This window comes from Saimiri boliviensis, chromosome 14, assembly GCF_048565385.1.
Source record: "Saimiri boliviensis isolate mSaiBol1 chromosome 14, mSaiBol1.pri, whole genome shotgun sequence".
Classification (NCBI taxonomy): domain Eukaryota; kingdom Metazoa; phylum Chordata; class Mammalia; order Primates; family Cebidae; genus Saimiri; species Saimiri boliviensis.
This window is the reverse complement of record NC_133462.1, coordinates 14617998-14645919: the sequence shown is the minus strand read 5'-3', so window position 1 is coordinate 14645919 and position 27922 is coordinate 14617998. Positions and strand designations below refer to the sequence as shown.

The 27922-nt window shown below is 45.5% G+C and overlaps 1 protein-coding gene and 1 long non-coding RNA gene across 12 annotated transcripts in view; one reads left to right on the top strand and one right to left on the bottom strand.

Annotated features, from left to right (window-relative positions):
• Nucleotides 1-27922, top strand: part of LOC120362736 (uncharacterized) — a 403841-nt gene that overhangs the window by 198236 nt on the left and 177683 nt on the right. The window lies entirely within an intron of this gene.
• LOC141581109 (pregnancy-specific beta-1-glycoprotein 7-like) lies at nucleotides 5032-20252 on the bottom strand. The gene is made up of 6 exons (XM_074385521.1): nucleotides 20200-20252; nucleotides 17876-18255; nucleotides 10722-10997; nucleotides 7684-7962; nucleotides 7033-7287; nucleotides 5032-5108 (listed from the first exon to the last, which is right to left on the bottom strand). The coding sequence occupies exons 1-6, from the start codon at nucleotides 20250-20252 to the stop codon at nucleotides 5032-5034; spliced, it is 1320 nt and encodes a 439-aa protein (XP_074241622.1).

Genomic DNA, 27922 nt, shown 5'->3' with positions numbered 1-27922 from the left:
AAAACAAAACCTGGTCTGTTTTGGTCTAATATCCATGTGTTTCTTTAAAGTCTTACTTAGATGATGTGGTGTTTAGCATGAGCAACTCCATTGTGTTAGGTTTGCTCTGTCAGGGTTTAGTGCATGAGCTCAGTCCAATACAATGGCCTCCCATCATTTTGTTTTTAAAATTTCTCCTTTTGGGTCAGGTTCTCACTTAGGCGAAAGTGTGACCATAACGTACGGTCTGAGGCCCACTCTCAGTTACCATCACTTGGGGTTTCTGGTCTCAACATGTTATTCGTAGGTTTTGGTGTCCTCATGATTGCACTTTTCTTTCAGCTTGGGTCATTCTGGTTGAAGAGGAACCATTTGACATTCTAGAGATGACTGCATGCAAACATTTAACAGCTTTGAGGAAATACAGTGCACCAGGGAGACTGTTACGATGACTATCAGGAAGATAATACCAAGAGTTTAGAGTGTGCTTTTTCCCCAGGGTCCCCATAAACCAAATCACTTAAAATTAGACGTCAAAGAATAGGCTAGGTAAAGAGCTTACTCACTTAACTAAGCAAGCTTTTTGCTCATCTTCTACAACTAAATCTCTGTAATACCTGGTGTTTTCTACATAGGCCAGAAGTGCCAGCAGCTGCACAGATACTTTTCTGTTTAGCCAATTCCCTTATTCAGCATAACTTTCACATGAGAATTTCAAACCTGTTGTGTAACCATAGCCTTTACAGTAGAATCTGCTATAGAGCTTATTATGAAAGACACATTTCTAATTATTGCTTAATTTATTTCAAACCACATAAAAAGTTCATAACAAATGATGGCCTTCCATTATAGAAAAGTGAAGGCCCCCTGGCAATGTTTCAAACTTATAATGTATGTTAAGAGGAGTGAATTAATGTTCTGATTCTGACTGGGTATGAGGCAACTCTTAAACCATGACTCTTATGCATGACTCTTAAACCATAATTTCTAATCTTGTGGCTAATTTGTTAGTCCTACAAAGGCAGTCTAGTTACCAGGCAAGAAGGACATTTGTTTTCAGAAAGGACTCTTACCGTCTTTGTTTTAAACTATACAAAACAAATGTGTGTTGTGGGTGAAGTTTATGAAAGTTACCTGTGTCAGCACGTGTGTTTATTGCAGCACTGTTCACAATAGCAGAGACTTGGAACCAACCCAAATGCCCATCAGTAATAGACTGGATAAAGAAAATGTGGCACATACACACCATGGTATACTATGCAACCATAAAAAAGGTTGAGTTCATGTCCTTTGCAGGGACATGGATGAAACTGGAAACCATAATTCTCAGCAAACTGACACAAGAACAGAAAAGCAAACACCGCATGTTCTTACTCATAAGTGAGTGTTGAACAATGAGAACACATGGACACAGGGAGGAGGGGAACATCCCACACTGGGGCCTGGTGGTTGGGGATCTAGGGGAGGAATAGCAGGAGGTGGGGGAATTGGGGAGGGATAGCATTAGGAGAAATACCTAATGTAGATGACAGGGCAATGGATGCAGCAAACCACCACCATGGCATGTGTATACCCAAGTAACAAACCTGCATGATCTGCACATGTACCCCAGAATATAAAGTATAATAAATACATTTTTAAAAAGAAGATTACCTGTGTTAGGCAGAACAATGGCATCCTAAAAATGTCCACATTCTAATCCCTGACACGTGCATCTACCTTTCTTGGTAAAAAGACTTTGCAGTGGTAATGAAGTTAAGTATCTTGAGGTTGTTCTGGATAATCTTGGGTGGCCCAGTGAAATCAGAAGGGTCCTTGCAAGTAAAAGTGAGGCAGGAGGGTCAGGGTGAGAAAGATGCAGCCTGAGAGACTCCACTGGCCATCACTGGCTGTGAACATGCATCATAAAGCAAAGTTACAACTAATGTAGTTATACATCTAATTGACTTTTATTTGTGAGGCATTGTTTCGGGCAGCTCCCCATGGGCAATACGATACCAGAGCGGTGGGTGAATGTCTAATGACAGCATTATCCTGCCAAGTGAAGGAGGCAGGCATAAGCAAGAACAAATTAAGAGGGGTGAAAGTTTTATCATGAAGAGGAGTCTTGTTCTGACATCTTTGAAAAAGCTGTCCACAGTGTGAAGTTGTCAACTCTTGTCCTGGTCTGCAGTTTGAGGGTCTCTCATTATGGTTTTTCGAACATTTCAGTGAAGTCTCTAAGTGGTTCACACCTCAGGCATGAGGGTTATCTCTTGAAATTTACATTGAGTTGTCCACCTCCGGCTTATAGGGCTTCAGGAACAGAGCAGCTCTTGTTCTTAGTAATTCCATGGGAGAGCATTGGATTGAAGTAGCTAGAAGAATCCACGGTCCAGTTCAGTCTACAGGTGGGTAATAAAAACTTAATGAGCAGAGCTGCAATCTCATCACAAGTGCACTATAGTCTTTCTTTTCAACATACTTTTTTCCCTCTATAGGAATCTCTATTTTTACCAAAGATAATTCCCAGTAGGACAAATTTGTTTGCAAATAAGTTGAGTCTCATCAAACTTGGCGTGATTCTTCAAATAAGTGCAGCCAGAGTGGTGATGAACCATGGAGGGTCTTTTTAAAGTTTGCTTTGCTAGTAGTTTTTATAAGGAATCTCACATTAAACTTAAAAAAAAAAAAACCCTTTTGAGACTATAACAGAAAACCAAGGCTGACTTCAGAATTTGCCTGCAGTACCTGTGGATTCATTCTGTATATATTCTCAAATATAACATCCCAGTCAAAGCCTTGGTAGTATAACCAGTTGTTTCAAATGTGTCCTGTTATAGAAAGGGCAGATTCTTACTGAATTTGTGCAAATAACTGTATTACCATAAACATATAAATACTTATCAATAGTTCCTCATTTATGGGGCAGTCATGTAAGGAGCACAGATATTTCTATTTTTGTTCACAAAAGTGTACTTTACCAAATGACTGTAAGCTATAGATTGTTTAAAAGAGAAAAAAAGTCAAAAATCTGGAAAACAAAACATGTAAAGGATTGGCAGATTTCCAAATAAAAAATCGTAAAAATATCCTCATTATTATTATTTAGTTCGATGAAATTGATTTTTTCCTGCTTATTCTTGGTTGGCAATTTCATGAAAATATCAGCCTGTTTATTAAAATTCTAAAAGTTCTTAGAATGTTCAGAGGTATGATCTTAAAGTTATCAGAAAGTTATATTCAAGAATACTTGTCAGAGTCTTTTTTATAAATCTTTTTGAAGAAGCAACTTTTGACTATAGCTGATTGCCGATGCTTTGAGAAAAAGTCAAAACATCTGTCTGTGAATGACCTAGACTGAAAATGACTGTGGTTAGAAACCTGATTAGAGTTCATTATGATAAAGACGTGGCTCACATAGAAACTTAGTTACTACTGTGGCATATGATAGTATGACTGATAATAGATTTCTATGACTCATAATTTTGGAACACTCAGTAACACACCCATAAATATAAATTAGAGATAGTGTAGCATCACGTATTACTTATCATTTGACAATGCTTTCCATATAATTTAACATATCAAATGAGGTGGCTTTTCCATTAGGTTCTGTTTCTCAAATGGATTAGTTTTTGTGTAACCCATTAATGAGTAGGGCCAACAATGTATAGGTTTATGTATGTTGAAAGGTTCCCTAGGTAATTCCAATATTCCTAGCTAAAAATTATTGATTGAGATCTAAATTCTACCTATTAGAACAGGGGTTCTCTATTCCAGTTACATGTTAGTAGCATCTCAGAAGACTTAAAATTTACCAGTGCCTGGGTCCCACTCTATAATCCATTTGATTTAATGGTCATTAAATCAGAATTTATGGATGTGGCTAGAGCATCCACTTATAAAAATGTTTCCCAGTGATTCCAATGTGTAGCTATATTTCAGAATTCTCTGATTTCTTGTGGCATTCATTTCTTTCTTTCTCTCCTTTTTTTTTTTTTTTTTTTTTGAAGCGGAGTCTTGCTTGCTCTGTTGCCCATGCTGGAGTGCAGTGGCACGATCTCAGTTCACTGCAACCTCTGCCTCCTGAGCTCACCTGATTCTCCTGCCTCAGCCTCCTGAGTAGCTGGGATTATATGCACCCACCACCACACCCAGCTAATTTTTATATTTTTAGTAGATATGGGGTTTCACCATGTCGCCCAGGCTGGTCTCGATCTCCTGACACCAGATGATCTGCCTGCCTCAGCCTCCCAAAGTGCTGGGATTTCAGGCGTGAGCCACCGCGCTTGGCCTCATTTCTTTGTATTATAGTATTATGATTCTTTTCAGGTCTTATCTCCTGTCTTAGGCTTTATGTTTCCTGGGGTAGGGACCTTGCCTTCTTCATTTCTGTATCTTTCATAAACACATGAATTGGTCATCAGGGAAAAAGTCTCCATCACAGATACGTTGTGTCCTGAATCTCGGGTTCTCACATTAATGCTAGAGTCTTTGTTCTCCATGAGGTCAGAGTTTACTTGTGATGAGGGTGTGAATAAACCTGAAGGGCAGATGGTGGAGGGGAGATCACCCTGATTTGAGGCATAGCATTGAGACTAAGAATTCTATGTATATGTGGGGTGGAGGGGCCAGGATGTGTAGGAAGACAGTTCTCATTAGGATGGAAAACTTATACTAGGGAATAAAGGTAAAGGAAGTGAGAAGGATTCGTAAAAAGCAGAAATGTGAACATATCAAATACGCTAGAGTAGAACTCTGAGGATTCTGGATTAGGTGAATTAACTAGATTTCAGGAATGTAATGAGGCAATCATATGCAAGGAAGATTTCAAAGACTGAAGACAAGAAGTCCGTGAGTAGTTCAAGCAAGTGTCGAGGTTTTATTGAAATGGAGAGAATGACACAAGCCAGAGATGTTTAAAAAGGACCAAGAGGGTTTTACAAAGTATTGAATCTGGGAAACAAATGAGAAGAGGCTGGGGATAAGTATGTCGAAGAGAAACTGGGGATACAGAGAGCATGGACACCAAGGAGGAAGAGACCTGCAGGAATCAGTGTGAGAAACAGTTTAGTGGGAGGAGGAGGAGATCCCGTCCAGATAGAGGCAAAGACATTCTTTCCCTCTCGCAAGCATGGCAGTCAGTCCTGTAGGAAAGAGGACAAGAGGGAAGGCCATCGGATCTGCCAGTCTTTCTGAAATACAGAAACTAAACCAGGGCTGCTATATCAGAACCACCCTGGCCAGCACTCCAATCATAATGACGACAGTGGCCCCAGCTGAGAAGCCAAGAGAACTTCATTCTGAAGCATCTGCCATGGAAAGAAAAGAAGAAGGCTGGGCACAGTGACTCACACCTGTAATCGCAGAACTTTGAGAGGCCAAGGCAGATGGATCACGAAGCCAGGAGTTCAAGACCAAGGTCATTGCTTTTTTCTATACCGTTAGAATATTTCACCTTTTGTGGTTGCATTTGTTTCTCATGTCTCAGTTATGCCCTGGCCAAGATGGTGAAAGCCTATCTCTACTAAAAACACAACAATTAGCTGGGCGTGGTGGTGCACACCTGTAGTCTCAGCTACTCAGGAGGCTGAGTCAGGGGAATAGCTTGAACCTGGGAGGTGGAGGTTGCAGTGAGCCAAGATCACACCAGTGCACTGCAGCCTGGGCAACAGAGCAAGGCTCCATCTCAACAAAAAAAGGAGAAAAATATGAAGGTGATGTTATTTTACAGTCAGATGCCCCAGGAACCAGCATTCAGCATGAAGTAGTCTCTAATTGTTCCTTCAAGGAATACATAATTCTTGCGGAAAGGTTGTGATGATTAGCCAACTATATTCTTGCAGTTTCAGTATTTAAAAATTCCTCTCACTATGTTTCTAGATTGGCAATGAGTCTTCTGTCAACTCCATACTGGCCATGCTGTACTCAGATATTTTTGAAGGCTTTGGGACCTCAGAAAGGATAATTGCTTTTTTCTATACTGTTAGAATATTTCACCTTTTCGTGGTTGTATCTTTATAGTATAGTACTTATACTATATATATATAATATATTGTATATAATATATATATGTCTACATAGACATATATATATATAGACTTACAGACATATGTACTTATATATATAAACTTATATATACTTAAATGTATACTATATACTTTATATAGACTATGTATATAAAGTCTCTCTCTCTCTCTCTCTCTCTCTCTCTATATATATATATATATATATATATATACACACACATACATATATATATATGTATCTCTTTCCTGCCACGCAGAGTCCCCATGGGTGAATCTCTGTATGTCTGCAAGTGTATGTCACTCACCGTCCTCTGTGCTGTGTCCCATGTGCTGGGCCCACAGCCTCATACAGCCACTGACGTCAGAGCCAGGACACAGCTCAGGAGTCTCCCCTGAGGCTTCCTCTCTGCTTATTTCCCTGCAGCCTGACCCAGGGGACACTTGACTTCAACTGGCATCTCGATTTAGCCAAATTGAGGACAGGCCACCAGGGCTGTTTCTCCGCACACACGGGTTCCACCCCAGGTGCAGTCAGGCAGGGCCAGTCACAGAGGAGCCTGGAGCAGAGCAGGGAGCAGAGTCTGAGCTGCTCCTCCCTCATCCAAGGGGCTTCCTCCTCTCATTTGGGGGAAAAGTATGAGCTTGTTTCAAAGCCTCAGAAGTTTCTTGAAGCTCATGCAGTAGGTAAAAGAAAACAAAGACGTGACAGAAAGGGATGTGTTGGCAACAGCGAGAAGCAACTGATCTTGAGGACTCTCCTTCTTGTCCCTCTGTGAAGTCTCTTCCACCACGTAGGGCTCAGGGCTGACAAAGCCCCCTCCCTACATTGCTCAGGCCGGACACAAGGTCAGTCATGAGAAATGAGAAAACCAAGGAAAACAGAGTCTGTAGAGACAAATTAGGAAGTTTCAGGCTGAGAATTTAGGATTTACCTGTGCCTACAGGACAGAGTCTGGGAATAAAAATGTTTTCCTGACTTTCTCTGAAAGCCAGATAGACTCCATCTAAAAACCTACTGCCAATGATGCTGGGATTCACTTACCAACGACTTTGATATTCTTCAATGCCACGCTTCTCTTGCCAGTGACTGAGTTATGAGCTAAACAAGTATAGAGCCCGCTATTCCTTGTAGTGATTTTGGGGAAATAGGCCTCTTTTCCTAGTCGGATAAATGTCCCATTAAACATCCAAAGATAATCTGCCGGTGGGTTAGAATCCGCGAAGCAGGAGAGGTGGAGGTTTCCTCCTTGACGGTAAAGGGTATCTGAAGGAGAAATCCTGGGGACGTCTGGACCATCTGGAGCAAAGAGAATAAAGCCACAGGTGATGTCCTCTGAGGGAAGGGGATGGTCCTGGTCAATGAAAGGGATACAGTATTCCTCTGAGCCGAGACATACCCTGAAGTCCCAGCAAACCCCCTCTGTGTTCACTGAGCTGAAGCCTGAAGTATTCACCTGTTTCTCCCATCACAAGCTGTGGACCCCAAGTCTCCCATGACAAGAGCATCCGTCCCCCTATATTCTTGGTCAAGACTGTGCCCACCCAGTTTCCCAGAGTAAGAAGTCATGGCCAGCTCGGGTGTCCAGAAGTAAAGGTGTCATACTTGAACCTGAGAGAGACCTGAGAGTCCTGGCTTCTGGCTATTTGGATTTTAGCTGGTGTCCTGGCCCACAGAGGAACAAAAGATACTCACAGCGGACATTTAGGGTGACTGGGTCACTGCGGAGGGGACCCAGTGAGGTTTGCCTTTCACATTCATAGGATCCTGTGTCATTTCTTGTGACACTGTGTAGAGTGAGGGTCCTGTAATCATGAGACAGCCGTACCCTGGGACTGAACGGGAGGCTCTGACCATTTCTCCACCACTGGTAGGTAGAGTTTTCAGTTTTAAGTTCACAGGTTAAGGTTACATCATCCTTATGTTCCATGGCATTGAATTTGTTGCCTGCGATGGAGACTTTGGGCAGCTCCGCTGTGGAGATAACAGAGAGAAGATTGCCCCATGTGGCATCTTTGATTCCTCCACAGGCATCTTTTAGTCACAGTCACATCTCTCACCTCTCAGCCCACCCAAGTCCTTGAAAGCCAGTGACTGGTATGTGTGTCACAAGGCAGATGTACTATGATCTAAGGGTTCCAAGACTGTGAGGCCACCTGCTCTGTCTTAGGGAGGGACAGGCTTGCTCAGGTGTGAATTGAGCAGCAGTGTTGGGTGATGAACAGACATGTGAGTGGGAGTCACAGCCCCCGGTGCCCCTCCCAGTCCTTCCCTAATCAGCTGACTGGCTGGCCCACCTTGGGTTTCTTACCTGGAATGTGCAATTTGGTCTGTTCCAAATTCCATCCTACTTTGCCCCCTTAGATGTGTTTTCTTTGTAGCTTCCCTTTCCAAGAACATTCTAGAGATGAGTAATAATGGGGCTTCCCATTGTCCTGAAACCCTGAAGGTACTGAGTAACCTGGCCTAGGACTGGATGTTTCAGCAGAAATAACCCAGGGAAGACCAGAGTCAAGCCCGAAGGTCAGTTCAGCCATCAGGCAGTGGAGGCACAAGGTGGGGCAGTTTTCCCCAGATGTATCATAGTGACTGACTTGAGCCAGTGACCTCTAAAGATAGAGCAGAGTCCAAGGAATGACCTGGAAAGAGTGAAGGGGACAGGCAAGAGCTGGTGGCTTTGGAGCAGAACCATGTTCCCTGTCCTGGGTTCTTGAAGTTTCCTCTCCTTCTGCAGAGGGCAGGTGAGAACCATGGAAATCTTTCTAGCAGTACACGTGGACATTTGCAAACGCAAGGCTGACTGGTGGAAATGGGGAGCATGAACTGCTGGGAATCTGGTCCTCACGGACCGTGTGTGTTTGATGGATAGGAGACAGAAATTTGGGAGGAAGCTTTGCAAATATTTTCTTTCGTTGGACATTCTAGTCTCTGATTCTGTGGGTTTGACTACTCTAGGGACCTCATATAAGTGGATTCCAGAGTGAATCAGAGGAGAGACTGCTGGTTGCCAGGAGCTGGTAGTGGGGAGAAGAGGGAATTATTGGTGGGTGTGCAGTTTCAGTTACGGGAGATGGGGAGGTTCTAGAGGTCTGCTGTACAGCTTGATGCCCATAGTTCACACAGATTGAGCATTTCTTATGCATAAGACTGAGGATGAAAAGGGTTTTGTATTTCTGACATTTTTGTGATTCTGAAATATTTGCAATATAGTTACTGATTTAGTGTCCCAAATCTGAGAGATTCAAATTCCAAAATGCTCCAGTGAGCATTTCTTTTCAGCATCAGATTAGTAGGCAAAAGTGGGAGGTGACAAGTCAGATGTATTCCTGCCTTCTTTTTTTCCTCACCACGTTTCTAGCTTGGTGATTAGTCTTTGGTGAATTCCATACTGGCCATGCTGCACTCATATATTTTTGAATGTTTTGAGATGTGAGAAGGGTGATGGTTATTTTCTGTGTCATCAGAACTTTCCACCTTACCACGGTTGCTTCTTTGCCTCAGTGTCTTTGTTGTGGCAGTCATTAATAAGACCTGTCAGGTCAGATTTAGGACAGATTTTTCTACTTCTGCAAAAAATGTTACTGGGATTCTGGTAAGGGTTGTGTTGAAGATGCAGCTCACTTTGGGTACTCCTGTCTTCCTAACAATATTGAGTCTTCAAGTCCATGCAAATGAAATGTCTTTCCATTTACTGATGTCATCTTTAATTTCTTTCAGCAATGTTTTGTAGTTTTCAGAGGAGAATGCTTTGACATTTTGTAGTTTTCAGAGGAGAATGCTCTGACATTGACAACTTGCATTTGAACAATGCAAGTTGTTCCAAAATATTTTAATTCTTTTTGATGTTAATGTCAATTGAAATTCTTCTCTTAATTTCCTTTCAAATTGTTCATTGTTAGTGTATAGTCTAAAGAATCATCTAGAAAGAGTGAAGTGGACAGACAAAAACTGGTGGCTTTGGAGTAGAAACATTCCCTGTCATGGGTTTTTGATGTTCCCTCTCCCTTTGCAGAGGGCAGGTGGCTCTTTCCTGATATCCAGATAGACCTCACTGGGAAACACTGCCAGTGCTCTAGGGATCCACTTACCAGGGACTATGATCCTCTTGATTATGAGATTTGTTCTGCCAGTGTCTGAGTTATGGATGACACAGTTATAGACCATCTATATGTTTTAGTGATTTGGGGAATAAAGAACACTTGTGCTGATTGCTGGAACTTCCCATCAATCAGCCAAAAATGCTCTTCCTGTGGGTGAGAGTCTGTGAGGCAGGAGACCTTGGGGATTTCCCCTGAATGGTGATAGTTGCATGAAGAAGAAACGTTAGGGGCATCCAGGCCATCTGGAGCAAAGAGAATAAAGCCACAGGTGATATTGTCAGGGGGTGGAGGAAGCTCCTGATCTGTAGAAGGGCCACAGTGACCATGTGAACCAGTCACAACACGAAAGTCCCAGGCAGACCTTTGCTGTGTTCACTGATGTGGAGCCTGAGACACTCACCTGTTTCTTTCATCACAAGCTGCGGACCCTGAGCCTCCCGTGACAGGAGCAGCCCCTTTCTTCCTATTATTGATTGAGGCTAGGCCTACTCTGGTTTGCCCAGGTCAGAAAATCATGGCCAGCTTCGATGTCCAGGGGTAAAGGTCTCTGTACTTGGACCTGAGAGGCCTGGCCACTGGCCATGTGTATCTGGGATGGAAACCTGGGCCCACAGTAGAACAGTAGATACTCACGAAGGACATTCAGGGTGACTGGATCACTGCGGCGGGCCCTCACTGGGTTCCTCACTTCACATTCATAGGATCCTGCATCATTCTCCGTGACACTCAATAGAATGAGGGTTCTGTTGTTATTTGACAGCTCCCACGTGCTAGTGATTGGATGGCTCTGACCATTAATCCACCACAGGTAGCTTGCGTTCTGAATCTCAGGTTCACAGGTTAAGGTCACAGTGTCAGTCTTCCTGGGGTTTGAGTTGCTGCTGGCAATGGAGGGCTTGGGAATCTCCACTGTGCAGATAACAGAAAGAAGATTACCCTGTGTGGCACCTTTGATTCCTCCAAAGGCATTTTTCAGTGAGAGTTGGCATCTCCCACCTCTCAGCCTACGGAAGTCCTTAAAAGCCCATGGTGGGTGTGTGTGTGTTTTACAAGACAGATGCATGGCAATCTGAGGGCTCAGAGATAGTGAGGCTGCCTGCTTTATGTGGGAGAAGTACAGAGTTTCTCAAGCGTGAATAGAGCAGGTCTGTTGGGTCATGGAAAGACACAGGACCAAGAGTCACAGCTCCTGGTACGTCTCTGAGCCCCTCCCTCTCCAGCTGCCTGCCTGGCCCTCCTTTTGGTCCTCACCTGGAACATGCAGCTGCTGGAATCTTTTCAGTTTCAGTTTTACTTCCCCCCTTCCCTGGTATGTTTTCTCTGCAGCTTCTCTTTCCAAGGACATCCTAGAGATGGGTGATGATGGAACTTACCATTGTCCTTTGGGTACCCTGTGGGTACTGGGCAGCCTGACCTGGGACTGGGTACTTCAGCAGAAGTAACACAGGGGTGGCCAGGGGCAAGCTGGGAGGTCAGTTTAGCCATCAGGCAGTGGAGGCACAAGGTGGGACAGTTTCCCCAGGGGTTTCATAGTGACTGACTTGAGCCAGTGACTCTAAAGATAGAGCAGAGTCCAAGGAATGATCTAGAAAGAGTGAAGGGGACAGGCAAGAGCTAGTAGCTTTGGAGCAAGACCATGTTCCCTGTTGTGGGTCTATGATGTTCTCTTTCTCCTTGTAGAGCGAAGGTGAGGACCATGTGGATCTTTCTAGAAATACATGTGGATGTCTGCAAATGCAGACCTGACTGGTGGGAAGAGGGAGCATAAACTGCCGGAAAGCTGGACTTCATGGATCATATGTGTCTGATGGACATAAGACCAAAATTTGGGAAGAAATCTTGCAGATACTTTGTCTCATTAGACATTCTACTCTGTGATTCCATGATTTTGACTACTCTATGGACCTCATATCAGTGGATCCCAGAGTGAGTCAGAGCATAGAATGGTAGTTGCCAGGAGCTGGGGTCAGGGGAATAGGGCATTTTTCAATGGGTGTGCAGTTTCAGTTATGCAGGACGAGGCGGTTCTAGAGATCTGCTGTACAGCTTCATGCCTGTAGTTGATACGAATAAAGCATTCCTTATGCAGAAAGCCTAAAACCAGAAGTGTTTTGGATTTCTAACTTGGTTTGATTTTGGAATATTTGCAGTGTACTTACTGGTTTAACATCCAAAATCTGAAAAAGTTTAAATCCAAAACGCCCCAGTGAGCACTTCTTTTTCGCACTGCAGAAGTGGTCAGAAGTGTTGGATTTTGGGGCATTTCAGATTTTGGATTTTTAGATTTTGGATGCTCAATTTGTAATACTGCAAAAAGTTATCAGGAGTTCAGACCTCATGTTATGTTCTGAGTCTAGTAACAAAAAATATTTGGTGGCAACAGGAAAATGTTTTCATAAGTGGAAATTTTTATTGGTGGTCCAAACATCTAAGATCAATTGCTGGCAGTAGTATTTCTCTTGATACCAAAATAAGGTTTAGGTGTGTTGTGAATTCCAGCAGGATCACACTTTGCTCAAAGGAAGAAGCAGAAGGTGAGTTAAAATGAGCCACTCCCTAAGTACAGAGTCAGTAAAAGGACAGAACTGGTGAGAGAGTCTTAGGTGTGTCAATTCCATAAAGGGAAGAATGATGCCAAATTAAGAGAAGTGATGTGTGTTAGGTTAGTAAATACAGAAAGAGCTCCCTCCTTCTTATTTCTGTACAGAGTTAGGAAAAATGGGGAGGAGCCCAAAACAGGTATGTGAAATGCTTTCTTCATTTTCTCTTAACCTCAGGAAACACAACTAGAGTTTCAGTTCATGTTAATTAGGAAGAGTCTAAGTGAGATGCCAGTGGCTCGTGTGTCTTTCCACATGAAGAACCCCAACGTATTAAAATGGCATCATCATGAGGAAACAGGTGTATGTGGAACAGACAGTAAAACCATCAGATGGCACCCACCTGGCCACCTCCAACTTGTCCCCCAAACCACCAGTATTCCCTTTACATTTGTGTTACAGACTTTGTAGTTGACCCACAACAATAAAATTTAAAAATTGCTATCTTAAATACAAAATATTAAACATGTAGTTGAATATTTTGTTCTGCCTTTTCTTCCACCCTTTTTGAACTTTCCTGTTTGTTTTGAACGTTTCTATTGACACATCCTCCAGCTAGGGATTCTTTCCTCAGCTGTGTCCAGTCTATCAATAAGCCCATCAAAGGCATTCTTCATTTCTCTAACAGTATTTTTCATCTCTAGGATTTCTGTTGATTCTTTCTTACAATATATTCATCTCTCTGCTTACATCATTCATCTGTTCCTGCATGGTGTCTACTTCTTAAATCATAACCCTTAATCACATTTCTTTTAAATTCTTAGTGTGGGCTGGGTGCAGTGGCTCACATCTGTAATCCCAGCCCTTTCGGAGGCCAAGGCAGGCAGATCACCTGAGGTTGGGAGTTTGAGACCAACTTGACCAACATGGAGAAACGCATCTCTACTAAAAATACAAAATTAGCCGGCCATGGTGGCACGAGCCTAGTAATCCCAGCTACTCAGAAGGCGGAGGCAGGAGAATCACTTGAACCTGGGAGGGAGAGGTTGCAGTGAGCCAAGATCGTGCCACTGCACTCCAGCCTGTGTAACAAGAGCAAAAACTCCATCTCAAAAAAAAAAAAAAGAAAAAAAATTCCCAGTATGATAATTTCAACACATCTGTAATATCTATGTTTTGTTCTGATCCTTGCTCTGTCTTTCAAATTGCATATATATATATATATATATATATATATATACACACACACACACACACACACATGATGTACTGGATAAAGGGACTTGAGAGAGCAGGCATTCAGTGATGTGGTGGTGAGTGTGGAGAGGGAAGGGTTCTGTGGTCATGGATCAGGTCTGTGTCCTGGGCTGTGAATGTCACAAGTGTCCCTGGGCTGTGAACGTTACAAGGGGCACTTGTGACCTTGACAGCCCAGGACACAAAAACCTGAAGCCTCAGGTTTTTCCTCATTTTAGGTGAAACATAATGGCTAGAAGAATTTAGAGTTGGATATTTTCTCTCCTCCAGGACATTTAGGTTCTGACAAAACCCTAGCTGATCAGGCTGTGGTAAAACAGTTTCTCTTAAAGGCAGGTCTTATTAAGTAGAATAGAATTCACTGGCATATCTTCAAGTTGTTCCTTTACCCTCCCCACACAGAAAGGATGAGGAGATTTTTAGTGAATATTCACTGCAGAAACCTGGTAGAGCTCCAGAAGCTAAGAGTCACAAAAAGTGCCCCTGTTGTCAAAAGTGGTCCATCCCCTCGAGTGTTTCCCTCTGGGTCTTGTCTGCGCTGATTCTTTGGCAACTCACCGGTTACAGGTCAGGTTCTCTGTCCCCAGCACTGGTTCCCACTGGGGATTCTGCGCCTGGGTTTCTGCTCAGATGAGGTTGCTGATCTGTCTTTGCCTGTCACTCTGTCCAATATGTGGGTTAGTTGTCACCGAGACCTCACATCTCTGAGGGATTTTGAAGAGTTGTTGATTTTTGAGTTTGTCAGCGTTTTACTTGCTGTTAGAACCGAATGACAAATCTCCAGCTTGTTATATGCCTGACAGGAAACCAGAAGCCTCTAGGAAGTGACTGGAGAATGTGAGCTCCACAGCAGGTTGAGGACGGAATCACAAGTGACATGGGTGAAGTGAGCCCATGGGGTTTGGGGACTGCAGGCTTGTCCAGCCTGTGACACCCTGGTGAGTGTCACAACAGTGAGAGCAAACTAGATGGCTGACTCCATCCGGTGTCAAGCCTCAGGCTGGCTGTCCTCACTCATTCCTGGGCATAGGCCAGGCTAACCACGGGCGGAATTTAGTTTATTGTTTTACTTTGAAGCAAGAGTGATAATAGTTCCTCCACGAAACTAATTCCCTTATTGCCCAGAGACTGCCTTTGTAAAGCTAATGAACGATCATGAGATTAAGATTATTGGAGCAGCCTGAATTCTGCTAAAATGTAGGCACAGTGTATAATCCCTTACTGTTCCAATGTCCTTAGGCTGGAGTTTACAAAATGTGTGACAAATTGCTCCTATCGATAACATCTCTACTGTAGAACCTCAGATTGGTCTTTTGAGATTTTTCTCAGATTTTGCATTCTGGCAACCAGCTGATGTCATCCGTACCCATGACTAATGGCTCATCCAGTCATGTGGCACCCACCTAAAGGCAGATTCCACAAAGATAGATCATTTTCCTCACCTGCATGGTTTCATCCCCAAACAATTACCAGTACTTATTTTTTAGTCCTGTGTCCCTGAAACTCCTTGAAAATCTTTTTTTTTTTCTTTTTTGAGACAGTCTCGCTCTCATACCCAGGTTGGAGTGCAGTGGCACAATCTTGGCTCACTGCAACCTCCACCTCCCGGATTCAAGTGATTCTCCTGCTTCATCCTCCTTAGTATCTGGGATTAAAGGCATGTGCCACCATGTGTTGCTAATTTTTTTGTAGAGACGGGGTTTCACCGTGTTAGCCAGGATGGTCTCAATCTGACCTTGTGATTCACCTGCCTCAGTCTCCCAAAGTGCTGGAAATATAGGTATCATCCACTGCGCCTGGCCAACTCCTTGAAAATCTCTTTAACTTTTGATCCACTGGAGAGGCTGATTTGAGAAATAATAAACCTCTGACCTCCTGTTTGGCAGATGTGGAGTAATTAAAATCTTTCTTTATGGCAAATCACTCTCTCTATAAATTGGTATTGTTTGTGCAGGAGGCCAGAAGAACTTGTCTGGCAGTTACAGGAGTGGATGGAGGTGCTGCCCATCCCTGTCCCATGGTCTTTTCCACAGGTCGGCCTCACACAGGGAAAGAGCCCTGGATGGGGACACAGTGGAAGCTCATTCTCTTAGTGACCTGGGGACATGGGCTGGAGATGTCCTGGCAGGAGTGGCAACTCTGGCTGATTTTTGTGCTTTTCCCAATTCCTGGGAGGTGTGCCAGGACACACTGTGAGTGGGAAGGGAACAGAATCGTCAGCCCAGTTAGAGGGAATGTCTGGAGAAGTCCTAAGGTGGAGGAAACTGTGTAGGACACGCCTTGCCAGTTAGAATGAAGGGGGAGGAAGATGAGGGACACAGGAGCAGAGAGAGCCAGAGACACCCATGGCAGTGAGCAGAGGGGGCTACAGTGACCTCAGAGACCCGAGGGACCCCAGTGCCACAGTCCAGGACCAGGGAGCCCCGAAAACCTTCCAGTGGCCAAGGAGCTTCAAAGTCACACGAGGTGGGATGGCTTTAGGGGCAAGAGGTAGAGGGGGAATGAAACATAGGCGTCAGCCTCTGAAGGACAAGGAAGAGGTGTGGCTGGAACCTCCTAGGATTCTGCGTCCAGGATCCAGTCTCTAAAGAGGTTACGGATCATTCATTCCTTCGTTCAATTCCTTTTTTGACGTGACAGCTCCTGAGTATGTGTCTCTCGCTGGGCCTGTGCTGGTGCAGGGCGTGAGTGGGGAAAGAAAACAAAGGCCTCTCCTGTATCCTCTCACGAGAGTGACATCACCACTTTGGAAAACACAGGATTTTAGATTCAGTGATGGAAGTTAAGATCTAAGGGGGAGGCCTGGACAGTTTTTGCCCTGACTCTGACAGTTGAGGCAGGCGACGGAGTTCTGGAGTACAAACTAATCAGCTGTCCATTTGCTCTCACTTCTCTGAGGTGTGGATGCCTAAGAAGAAAGGATTTGAGCCAGTAAATGACTGTGGGGTCCTTAGACCCCAGGAAGCCCTCCCTTCTGGTGGAGAGGATGGGCCTGTGGCTGCAGACAGACCTCATGGGATTCTGATGCCCTTGGTGTTTGTGTGACTCTGGTTCGGTGACTGTGCCTTCCTGTGCCTCCGTTTTCTCTCCATCAAATAAGCTTTTTCTCCATCAAAGTCTGTGGCTTTTCATGCTATCTGTAAATACACTTTAAATCACTCACCTGACCTAACGCTTGGCACAGAGGAGGTGTTCACACAAACAGCATTTACTATGACTTGCCTCCATGAGAGAGCACCTTTAGGTCAGATTCCTGTGCACAAGCTGCTACCAAGTACATCTTCTGTCTTCTGTTTCTGCTTCTGGGGACACTGGACTTTCTATGGAGTGTCCTAAACCTCCCAAGGTAGTTGGCAGATGGCCTACAAAGCTTGTCTTTCTGTCCTTTCCACTCTGAGTATGAGGTGAAGAAGGTTCTGTCCTTGCCCAGATGAGGCTCTGAGGGCTGAGCCCTGGCTGGTGAGCAGCTCCAGGAGCCACAGTCCTCAGGCAGCTGGTAAATCCTTGCTCCCAGTAAGCCCTGCCCAGGAAGCCACAACCCAGCCCTCGCACAGGCTCCTCAGCTTTATCTGGAGTAAGGATTTTGGGATAGAGGTCTGGGGTTGGGGCTTCTAGGGCTGAGCTTCTCTGAGAGTATACCAGGGGACCCCTCAGGCCAAGCCCTACTCCATTCTCCAGGACCTTCCTCAGGGTCAGGTTTATGGAGAGGGCATGAGGTGCTTGGCTGAGACTGATCCCCTTCTGAGTCCCCCCTATGATACTGTCCTTCCTCTGCAGTGAATGTCTGCAGGGTCTGGATGCAGGAAAGGAATTCCGATCTGTTGAAGTTTGTCTCCCGTGTGTGTGTCCTGTGCTAAATGTCCAAACCCCAACATGGGACATAATGCAGAGAGGGACACAGACAGTCCAGGTCTGACAATCCTGTGTGTGCAAAGTAGGAGTGACCACCCGCGACCCGACACCACCCGGGGATCATGTGTAATCACTCACGGTATAAGGTGAAATGTCCAGTTACTCCTTTATTCCTTTCACCTCGCGTGCTGACTTGTAGGGTGTAGGATCCTGCGTCATTCTTGGTGACGTTCTGGATCAGCAGGGAAGCATTGGAAAATATTGTTTCTCGTCCACTGTATGCAGGCCCAGTTATAGTTATTTGAGTGTCTATTAAATATGCTGTAAGGTAATGGTGGATGTCCATCACTTTCCCTCTGTACCAACTGTAGCCAATAGAATTCTGGGGCAAATTGTGGACTTGTAGAAGAACATCCGTCCCCTCTGAAACAACGTGTGGCTGGGCTTCAATCATGACTTGGGCAGTGGTAGGTGGGTTCCAGAAGTTTAAAAGTGATGCTAGGAGGTAGAGAGAGCATCTGTCAATATGGAGACCGATATACTGGGGTGAAGAGATGGGGCTCTGGGTCCTCAGAAGGTCTCTTCAATCCTCAGTCTTGAAGAGACACACACATACACCATGTGTGTGTGTGTGTGTGTGTGTGTGTGTGTGTGTGTGTGTGTGTGTCCTACTGTTCTACTGGGTCAAGGTCAACAGCATGACCCCCATCCCTTCAACACTTCTGACCTTGGCCTTTTTGCTGTTTGGAATCCTCTTCCCTAAGGGCTGCCTGTCTCCCTCCTCTCTGCCCTCAGATCCGGTTCACATCAGGGCACCCTTAGAAGCCTTCTTTCTTGACACCTCCTCCGGAGACCCTGGGTCTTCCCTTTCTGACCTTTCCCTGCTCTGTTCCCTCCAGGGCTCTTGTCAACACCTGACCTCACATTCTAGATCTCTTTGCATGGTTGTCTTCCTCCCCATGAGAGCATGAGCTGCATGAGGACAGATGCTTTGTGATCTTGGTTGCACCCTAGTACCCGGGAAAGACTGCAGACTCCTGTAGATGTGAGAATTCCCAGGGCCCTCCACATCCTGGTGGTGATTTTTTCCTTTTCCAGTTGTTGAGGTTTTTGGCTCAGGACTCTGTTTCATGCCCTGCTTATGTTTTTAAGTGTCATCTGATACAGTTATTGTCATTTTACAAAATGTAGTGGCCAGTGATAATTAACCAGGAAAACGGAACACTTGAGATTTTCCTGCCTCTTACCAATTCCAGTTCACTGAGATTTTCCTGTTTTGACCCCGATCCTTTTCTGGTGTATTTCCCCCTGTCTAGGCTCTAACAGAGCCTTCTTTCTGTTTCAGAGCCCCGTCCTCCCCAGGAGACCCCAGCCCGTAACTGCACTTCCTCCTCCTGTCCTCTCCCAGGAAGCTCACTCCTCACCTGTGAGCAGGAACCCCTGCCAGGTGATGCGCTGTGTGCAGGGAGGTGCTAAGGGGACCAGCATGGTCTCCGCTGCCTGCGTGTCCTCCTCTGTGGAGATGAGCCTGGGATCCAGAAACTTTCAGATCACGGCTGCCAGCTCTGCTGTCCTTCCTCCTTCTGCACGGAGCCTCTTCCCAGGGCAGGAGCACTTCTCAGGCTCATGGGCGGGGTCTGTACCCAGGACACCTCTCGTCCCCTCCCCTCAGTCCTGCCTCCTTTTCCCTCCTTCTCTTTTTCCTTTTGTCTGTATTTCAGGCCCCTGGGAACTGCTCTGCCTCCTTCAGCAGTGATTCTCTCAGCCACCTCTTCACAGACTGTGCAGAAACACAGACACATACACACGAAAGAGACACACAGAGACACATATAGTCACACAAATAGCCTATAGGTTGGGCAAGCACAGTCCTGAGCCTCAGCCTCCTGCTGTCCCCATGGTCTGGGTCGGGATGCACATTCACACCCTTTGCCATCTCTCATCCCTATCTGGCTCTTCCCTTCAGTGCAGGGGCCCGGGGCTGCACCAGGTCCCTGTCACAGGGACGCCCGACTGTGCTGTGGGTGAGCTGAGTGTTGGCTGGTGAGAGGGCCCTTTCCTTTCTCTGATTGCCTCTAACTTGGCTGCACCTTCCAAGGATGGATATTCAGGACCTGGGTGTCCCAGAGGAAACTGTCTTCCCTGGAGGTATGCACGGTAAATCTCTCATGCCTCTTGGAAGGAGAGGGCTGTGCTGGTTGCCCAGTGGAGGCTGAGTCCCATGGTCACAGGGACAGTTCTCAGTCATTCTCTTGCTCCCTGGGGTCTGACAGCTGAGCTGGGGTTCAGGGTTTTTCATGTTCTTCCTGACCATCTTGGGTGTCCTCTCTTCTCTGCCCAGCTGATTGTCCCGTGGTCCCCACACCTTTCCTGTGGTGGTGCCACAGGATGTTGGGGTTGACTCGGGGTGGCTGGCCAAATATTAGGGAAATATTAGGTAAAGTTAGAATATAGTCTCATACCTTTTGGAAGGCCTAAAGGCTTTGCTGGAACAGGCTGAAGGCAGCCAGTTCATGATGTTAGACTTTTAAGTCACAGGGTAAAAGAGCAATCAAGTTTCCCAGCTAAGTCTGTTTACCCCACATCCCTTTGTCTCTACTCTGATTTCTTTGATCATGTAACCTTTCTGCAGGATGACCGTCTCAGTGGAGGTCAAAGGGGAATTATCCATTAATAGTGTTTACTCTGGGTCCCAGGACCTAAAGCGGTTATTGTTCGTGAAACCACTCTTAACCATGTTAATTATCCAGAAGCGTGTTGACTTAGAACCTCTGTTCTGAAATGTATCCTGAATAAATGTGAGGATGGAGAGGGAGTGTTGGTCAGTTGGCTGCAGTTGCCTCTGAAAGCCGCCGATGACCATCCCTAGCCCACTGGAATCACTGTAATGGGTGTGAGAGTGCATTTACTCATCTGTTGCTGAGTCAGGTCTGCAGGACAGACCTCTGCAGCTGGTGGTGACCCCAACATGATCGAGGTCTCAGCAGGAAGCTGGGAGTTACCGAGGAATCCTGCTGGACATGGCTCGTTAACACTCGGCGGGGGAAGCCTGGGACAGAGCAGGGGCTCAGAACTGGAGAGATTCATCCTGACTGCGTGGCCATGATGGGCTCAGCCCTCCATGTGCTGACATGCTCAGGGGTCTGTTCTGAGGGTTTTGACCTGGCCAAGCTGCTCTCTAGAAGAAGAAAAGGCAGTGGCCAGGGAGTCTGTCTGGAGGGACATTGCTGACACCTGAGAGGGAGAGTGGGGATGGGTTGTTTCAGGGAGCAAAGAGAACTAGTACCCCCTGTTTTCCCCCATGTACACAGGAGAGGTCTGTTTTCCCTCCTGACTTCACCAGGGACAGCCGGGGGTAGGCAGCCACATCCCAGATGGTGCCCGTGTGTGACCGTCACACGCACTGAGCCTCCTGGGGTGCAGTGGGCAGGTCACAGGGTGTCTGGCTGATTCCCAGGGACTGTGTGGGCCCCCAGGCAGCCGCTGTTCTGTGTCATTGCTAGGCTTGGCCTGGGATGCCCCAGAGAACAGGACGGATGGAGCGTGGGTGGGCATTTAGAGAGCAGTGACAGAAAGAGTTGATGAGGATGGAAGGAGTTCATGAAGGGAACGTGCCCAGGGTGGCTTCACGTGCACCAGCGCTGTCCTGGGAGATATCCTATTGGCTGAGACCCAAGAAGGAAGGAATATGGGGGAAGGAGCTGTTTGTAGAGGGAGCGGCCGCCAGGCTGTAGGGAGGAGCTGACAGAGTCCCTGTGTGGATCTCAGAGGGCGAGGAGGATGTGGGAGGATGTGAGCCAAGGTGACCCTGGTGCGGGTGGACCATGCTGGGTTGTGGGCCCTGGGAGAAGTCAGCATCCCCCAGGGAGGCTCCAAGCCAGGAGGAACTCTTCCGCCCGCTGGTGGACGTGGAGGGAAGTGTGGACCGCAGCATTCCCAGGCCAGGCTGCCGTGTTTTATTCTACCTGGATCTGCACGTTCCACATGAGGTCACACACATGTCATGTGACAGCTCCATCACCTTGCAGCCCCATGAGTCCCAGTCTCCGTAGCTGTAAGTTCACTGTTCTCCCTCTGTCACTATCAACCAGGTGTCCCAAACACAGATTTTTGTCACCTCCTGTGAGTGTGTGTTTGTGTGCGGTAGGCAGCACTGTGGATACCCTGGGGGCAGTGACGTCAGGGTCTGAGCACTGCACATGGGTTTAGGAGCAGAAGAGCGAGCAGCAGGGTGTGAAGATCAGTGTCAGGGGAGCAGGGGCAGGTCATTTTCATTTCTCACTCCCAGAGGCCAGACCCAATATCCTGACTCCAGGACACAGCACCACACCCTGTGGGTGTCCTTGGATGTCTTGAGTGCTCATAATGTCATACTGCCTTAGCAGTTATTTTTTAAGCTGTAGATTTACTTGCCTCACATCACAGGCAGGGCTTGGTCACCATGGCAGTTTCTAATACTGTACCTGGTTCAAGTGGCTCCATTTGGTGGCTAGAGATAAAATCTTAGAGGCATCTCTCATGCCTGGTATGCTGGGCTCCCCTCTCTCCAGCTGCTTTCTTTAAACAGACAGTTCTGACATTTGCCCTCAAAGTTAAAGATGGAGCAGTGGCGAGCATTTAGGGAGCAGTCACAGAAAGAGGTGGTGAGGATGGAAGGCGGTCACGAGGATCAGTGCCCAGTGTGGCGCCGAGTGCACCGGCGCTGTCCTGGAAAATGATGCCCTTTTGGTTGAGGCCCAGGAAACTGCGTTTTGGGGGCAGGACCTGCCTTTTGAGGAACAGCCTCTGGCGGGCGGCCGCAGGGCTGCAGGAAGGAGCTGGCAGTCTGTGTGGTGAGCATGGAGTACCAGGAGGATGTGGGCCGTGGTGACCCTGGTAAGGGTGGACCCCGCTGGGATGCGGGCCCTGCTGAGGGAGGTCAGCAGCTGCTGGGGGAGGCCGCGGGCTTAGAGAAACGCTGCCGCCATCTAGTGGTCAGGGAGGGAAGTTTCCACGGCAGTGGCCCCAGGCTAGGCTGTGAGGTGTTTTTTGTTTGAGATGGAGTTTCTATCTTGTTGCCCAGACTGGAGTGCAATGGCAAGATCTCAGTTCACCGCAACCTCCACCTTCCGGGTTCTAGCGATTCTCCTGCATCAGCCTCCTGAGTAGCTGGGATTACAGGCACACACCACCACACCCAGCTAATTTTGTATTTTTAGTAGAGTCAGGGTTTCTCCATGTTGATCAGGCTGGTCTCAAACTCCTGACCTCAGGTGATCCACCTGCCTCGGCCTCCAAAAGTGCTGAGGTTACAGCTGTGAGCCACCACACCCAGCCTAGGCTGTGAGTTTTATTGCACCTGGATCTGCACATTTCACAGCAAGTTATGCACATATGTCACATCTCCATCACGTTTCAGTCCCATGAGTCTGTCTCTGTGACTACAAGTTCTCTGTCCTCCCTCGTTCACAATCAGATGTCCCATGCACAGATTTTTGTCACCTTCTATGGGTTTGTGTTTATGTGTTTGGCTGTAGTATGTATTCACCAGGGGCAGTGATGTCTGGGGCTGAGAACAGGGCAGGGTTTGTAAGCAGAAGAGGGAAGTGCAGAGAGGGAAGATCATTGTCAGGGGAGCACAAGCGAAGCAGGGACAAGTCATCTTTATTTCTGACTCCCAGGGGACCAGAACCCAAGACTGACTATGGGGCACAGCAGTATACCCTGTTGGTGTCCTTGGATGTCACGGGTGCTACTAATTTTATCTTGCCTTAGCCTCTGTATTTTCAAGTGTAAGTTTCATGCCTCATATCAGAGGCAAGTCTTGGTCACTATGACCATTTCCAATACTGTAAATTCGTGAAAAGTAGAATTTGTGAAATTCTAAAAGTAGAGGAGGCAAAAATCTGGAAGGTGGATGTTATTCAGGAGACCTCAGAAATCTTAGGGTGTCCTATTTCCATATGAAGTGGTGAATGAGGTTTAATTATAGAGCTGGGTTATACTGGGCACAGAACTCATCTGCCTGAGTTTTTTTTTCTTTTTTTTTAATTTGTGAAAATAAGAATGCTGACACTCAGGAATTTTACTGAGAACTGTAACTATTAATATAGTGTCTGGTGCATAGTGAGTGATGACTCAGGGTGAGCTATTATAATTATGGGAATAGACAAAGGTGCCACCCTGGGCATCCCAAATGGGAGGAATTTTCTAGCCAGAGTCCTGGAAGGCCAGCTGCAGATGAAGATGGTTAAGGGGGAGGCTTAGCTTCTAGAAGTAAAAGGACTGGGGAGAAGTAACTCATGCACAATATTGTGTGAAAATAGGTTCACCCGTCAGCTAGAACATCCACAGTGGGTGTGACTTCTGTTACAATTACTGTCTCCTGAGAGCCCAAGAATGTGTCCTAGAGTCAGATCACTTTGATGGAAGCCCTGCCTAGAAATGCACTTCAGAGCTGCTTTGAACATACTGTTCATCTCGCCAAGGAAAAGAATTCATCTTTCTAGAGAAATCCACTCTTGTGGTCCAGGCCCTTATTCATGTCTCTGTATTATTCTAGTTTATAAGGTGTTAAGATAAAGACTAAAGAAGTGTGAAATAAGGAATAACATGTCTGAATTAACAGGGAAGAACTGGGACTGGTGTGTGTAAATAAGAGGAAGCATGTATAAATCTTGTTAACATATAAGGAACTTCGTGTTTTAAATAGACCTCTTCATATAAATAATGTCCACTGCCTTGAGGGGATAGCAGACTGCGTCATTGGTGGAAGAACATTCCCGCAGAGTCATGAGAGACTGCATAGTGTGGCTTCTTTACTAAATTTCAGGCTAGACTGAGTAAAATACTGAAGAGAATGAGTCTAAGAAGATGGGTGAGGATGAGAGAAATGGAATGGTGAAAAGAAAGAACTGAAAGGAATGTTTACCAAGTGCTCGTTAGGTACCAGGCTCTGTGACTAATACCTTAAATATTTAAATTTACTCATTCGCTGTCATTTTCTGAGGCAGTAAGAGTCACTTTTGTCCTGTAGATAGGAAAAGAGGCTGAGAGAGGTCAAATGAGTGATTCAGGGTTATCAGGCCACTTCATGGTACAGCTAGTGTGTTTCACATCAAAGTTTGTTCACAGACAAAAAAGTGAGACTCAGAAGAAGGGCAAAGCAAGTTTTTGATTTGTGTGACATTTATTACAGTGACCTGTTTGAGGCAGAATAATGGCTAAAAACCTGGGATTTTTAAGGTGGATCTGAATTGGCCTAGCAGCCTTAGCTTGACCTATTCTTTTTGGAGTTGTCCACACTTACGGATTAATATTTGCTGCTATTAAGGGAAGACAGAGTTTTTCCTGGGGCCATGAGGATGCTGGTCTCCATGTGGGCTAAAATATCTCTACCTTCCTGGTGTGGTTGCTCACGCCTGTAATCCTAGCACTTTGGGAGGCCTAGGCAGATGGATCATGAGGTCAGGAGTTCAAGACCAGCCTGGCCCAGATGGTGAAACCCCGTCTCTACTAAAAATTAGCTGAGTGCTATGGTAGGTGCCTGTAATCCCCCTTAGGCAGAGAATTGCTTGAACCTGGGAGGCAGAGGTTGCAGTGAGCTGAGATGGCTCCACTATACTTAGGCTGAGTGTTAGAGCGAGACTCTGGCTCAAAAAAAAAAAAAAAAAAGTCTCTACCTAATAAAAAAGTGGGGCTCTCAGGCATGAATTGAAAAGGCATGTGTAAATAATAAGTCTCCTTAATAAGGTTAGAGTCTTTCCTGAGACACACACCACGGTTGTTCTCTGGGAAGAGTGAGGGCTTGGATTGGAGAAGAGAACAGACTGGCTTCAGTATCCAGGAGGATGTGCACCCTCCACCTTCCAGTTTTCAAAATCACCCAAGGCTCCTGAGCAGTGATGGCAGTCTGAGCCACTGGAGCTGGGGGTTTGAGCCCTGGGACCCATCAGTCCTGCTGGATCATCTGTGAGACCAGTTCTGGACCCAGTGACCTTTGTCTCCAGGGGCAGCCCAGTTTCCAGTGGTCTCCACCACAGGCTGGACAGAGTCCAGGTGGCTTTTTCTTGTTGCCTGGGCAATTCTTCTTAAAGTGCCCTGGCTTGCCACACCGGTAACACCTAGTGGATGCTCCTCAGGGATCCTGGACTCCGAAGGCTTGCAAAACAACCACTAGAGCCTCAGTCATTCTCTTGTGCTTTCTCTTTCTCCTGGGTCGCCTCTCAGTCCCTCTTGTGAAAGACCATGGTGGCCACCTTCAGGAGATTTTCCAAGGTGCTGTCTGGTCCTATAGCCTGTTTCTGTATCTTCCTTCTTCTTCTTCTTCTTCTTTTTTTTTTTAATAAGAAAAAGAATAAAGAAGGGGAAGAAAGAGAAAGAGGAAGAGGGAGAGAGAATGGGGGTATTGCTTTATTGCCCGGGCTAGAATGCAGTCTAAATATGGGTATGCCTATAATTGTCCTTAATAATGGAGATATAAAAGAAAATGAGGGAAGAGAATAACAAAGAAGGAGCCAACGAACATTTCGTTTAAACTTCTAAGTTGATATGATGTGGTACTGATCTATGTATTCCTGTATTGGGTGCGTATATATTTAGGATCTTTAGCTCTTCTTGTTGTTCCATTGATCCTTTTATCATTATATAATGTCCTTCTTTGCTTCTTTTGATCTTCGTTGCTTAATTGTAACTTCTGCTTTTTATTTATTTATTTTAGCTCTCTGTTTGGTTGGTAAATCCTTCTCCATCCCTTGTTTTGAGTCTTTGTGTATCCTTGAATGTGAGATGGGTCTGGATGCAGCATACTGTTGGGTTTTAGTTTTTTATTCAAATTGCCTGTCTGTCTTTGGATTGGGGGATTTAGTCAATTTAAATTTAGAATCAATAATAATATATGTGAATTTAATACTGCCATTTAATATTAGCTGGCTATTTTGCCCATTAGTTGATGTAAATTCTTCATTATATTGATGCTCTTTTTGGTATTTTTTAGAAAAGCTGATAATGTTTGTTCCTTTCTATGTGTAGTGGTTCTTTCAGAAGCTCTTGTAAAGCAGGCCTCGTGGTGATGAAATCTCTGAGTGCTTGCTTATTCACAAAAAGTTTTATTTTTCCTTCACTTGTGAAGCTTAGTTTGGCTGGATGTGAAATTCTGGGTTGAAAGTTCTTTTCTTTAAGGATGTTGAATATTGGTCCCCACTCTTCTTCTGGCTTGTAGGGTTTCTGCTGAGAGATCTGCTGTAAGTCTGATAGGCTTCCCTTTGTGGGTAACCTGACCTTTCTCTCTGGCTGCCCTTAGTATTTTCTCCTTCATTTCAACCCTGGTGAATCTGACGATTATGTGCCTTGGAGTTGCTCTTCTTGAGGAATATCTCTGTGGTGTTCTCTGTATTACCTGGAGTTGAATATTATCCTGCCTTACTAGATTGGGAAAATTTTCCTGAATAATGTCCTGAAGTGTATTTTCCAGCTTGGATTCATTCTCTTCCTCACTTTCAGGTACACCTATCAAGTGTAGATTAGGTCTTTTCACATAGTCCCATATTTCTTGGAGAGTTTGCTCGTTCCTTTTTATCATTTTTTCTCTAATCTTGTCTTCTTGTTTTATTTCATTGAGTTGGTCTTTGACCTCTGATATCTTTTCTTCTGCTTGATCAATTCGGCTGTTAAAACTTGTGCATACTTCACGTAGTTCTCGTATTGTGTTTTTCAGCTCCATCAATTCGGTTATATTCCTCTCTAAATTGTGTATTCTTGTTAACGTTTTGTCAAATCTCTTTACAAAGTTCTTAGTTTCTTTGGATTGGTTTAAAACAAGTACTTTTAATTCACAGAAGTTTCTCATTATCCACATTTTGAAGCCTGCTTCTGTAATTGGAACACACTCGTTCTCCATCAAGCCTTGCTCCGTTGCTGATGAGGAACTGTGATCCCCTGCTGAGGGAGAGGCGTTCTGATCTTGGGTTTTCTCAGCCTTTTTTGGCTGTTTTCTTCCCTTCGTTATAAATTTATCCATCTGTGGTCTTTGTATTTACCGTCTTTGTAATTGGTTTTCTGAGTGGACGTCCGACTTATTGATTCTCAGCGCCGAAATCTGAGCAACCCACTGCGCCGACTAAATCGGCGGCGTTAAGATTGATGGTGCTTTTCTGACTCTGCACCAACAACCGTCACTCCGAGGCGCCGGCAAAACCGCCTCGCTGG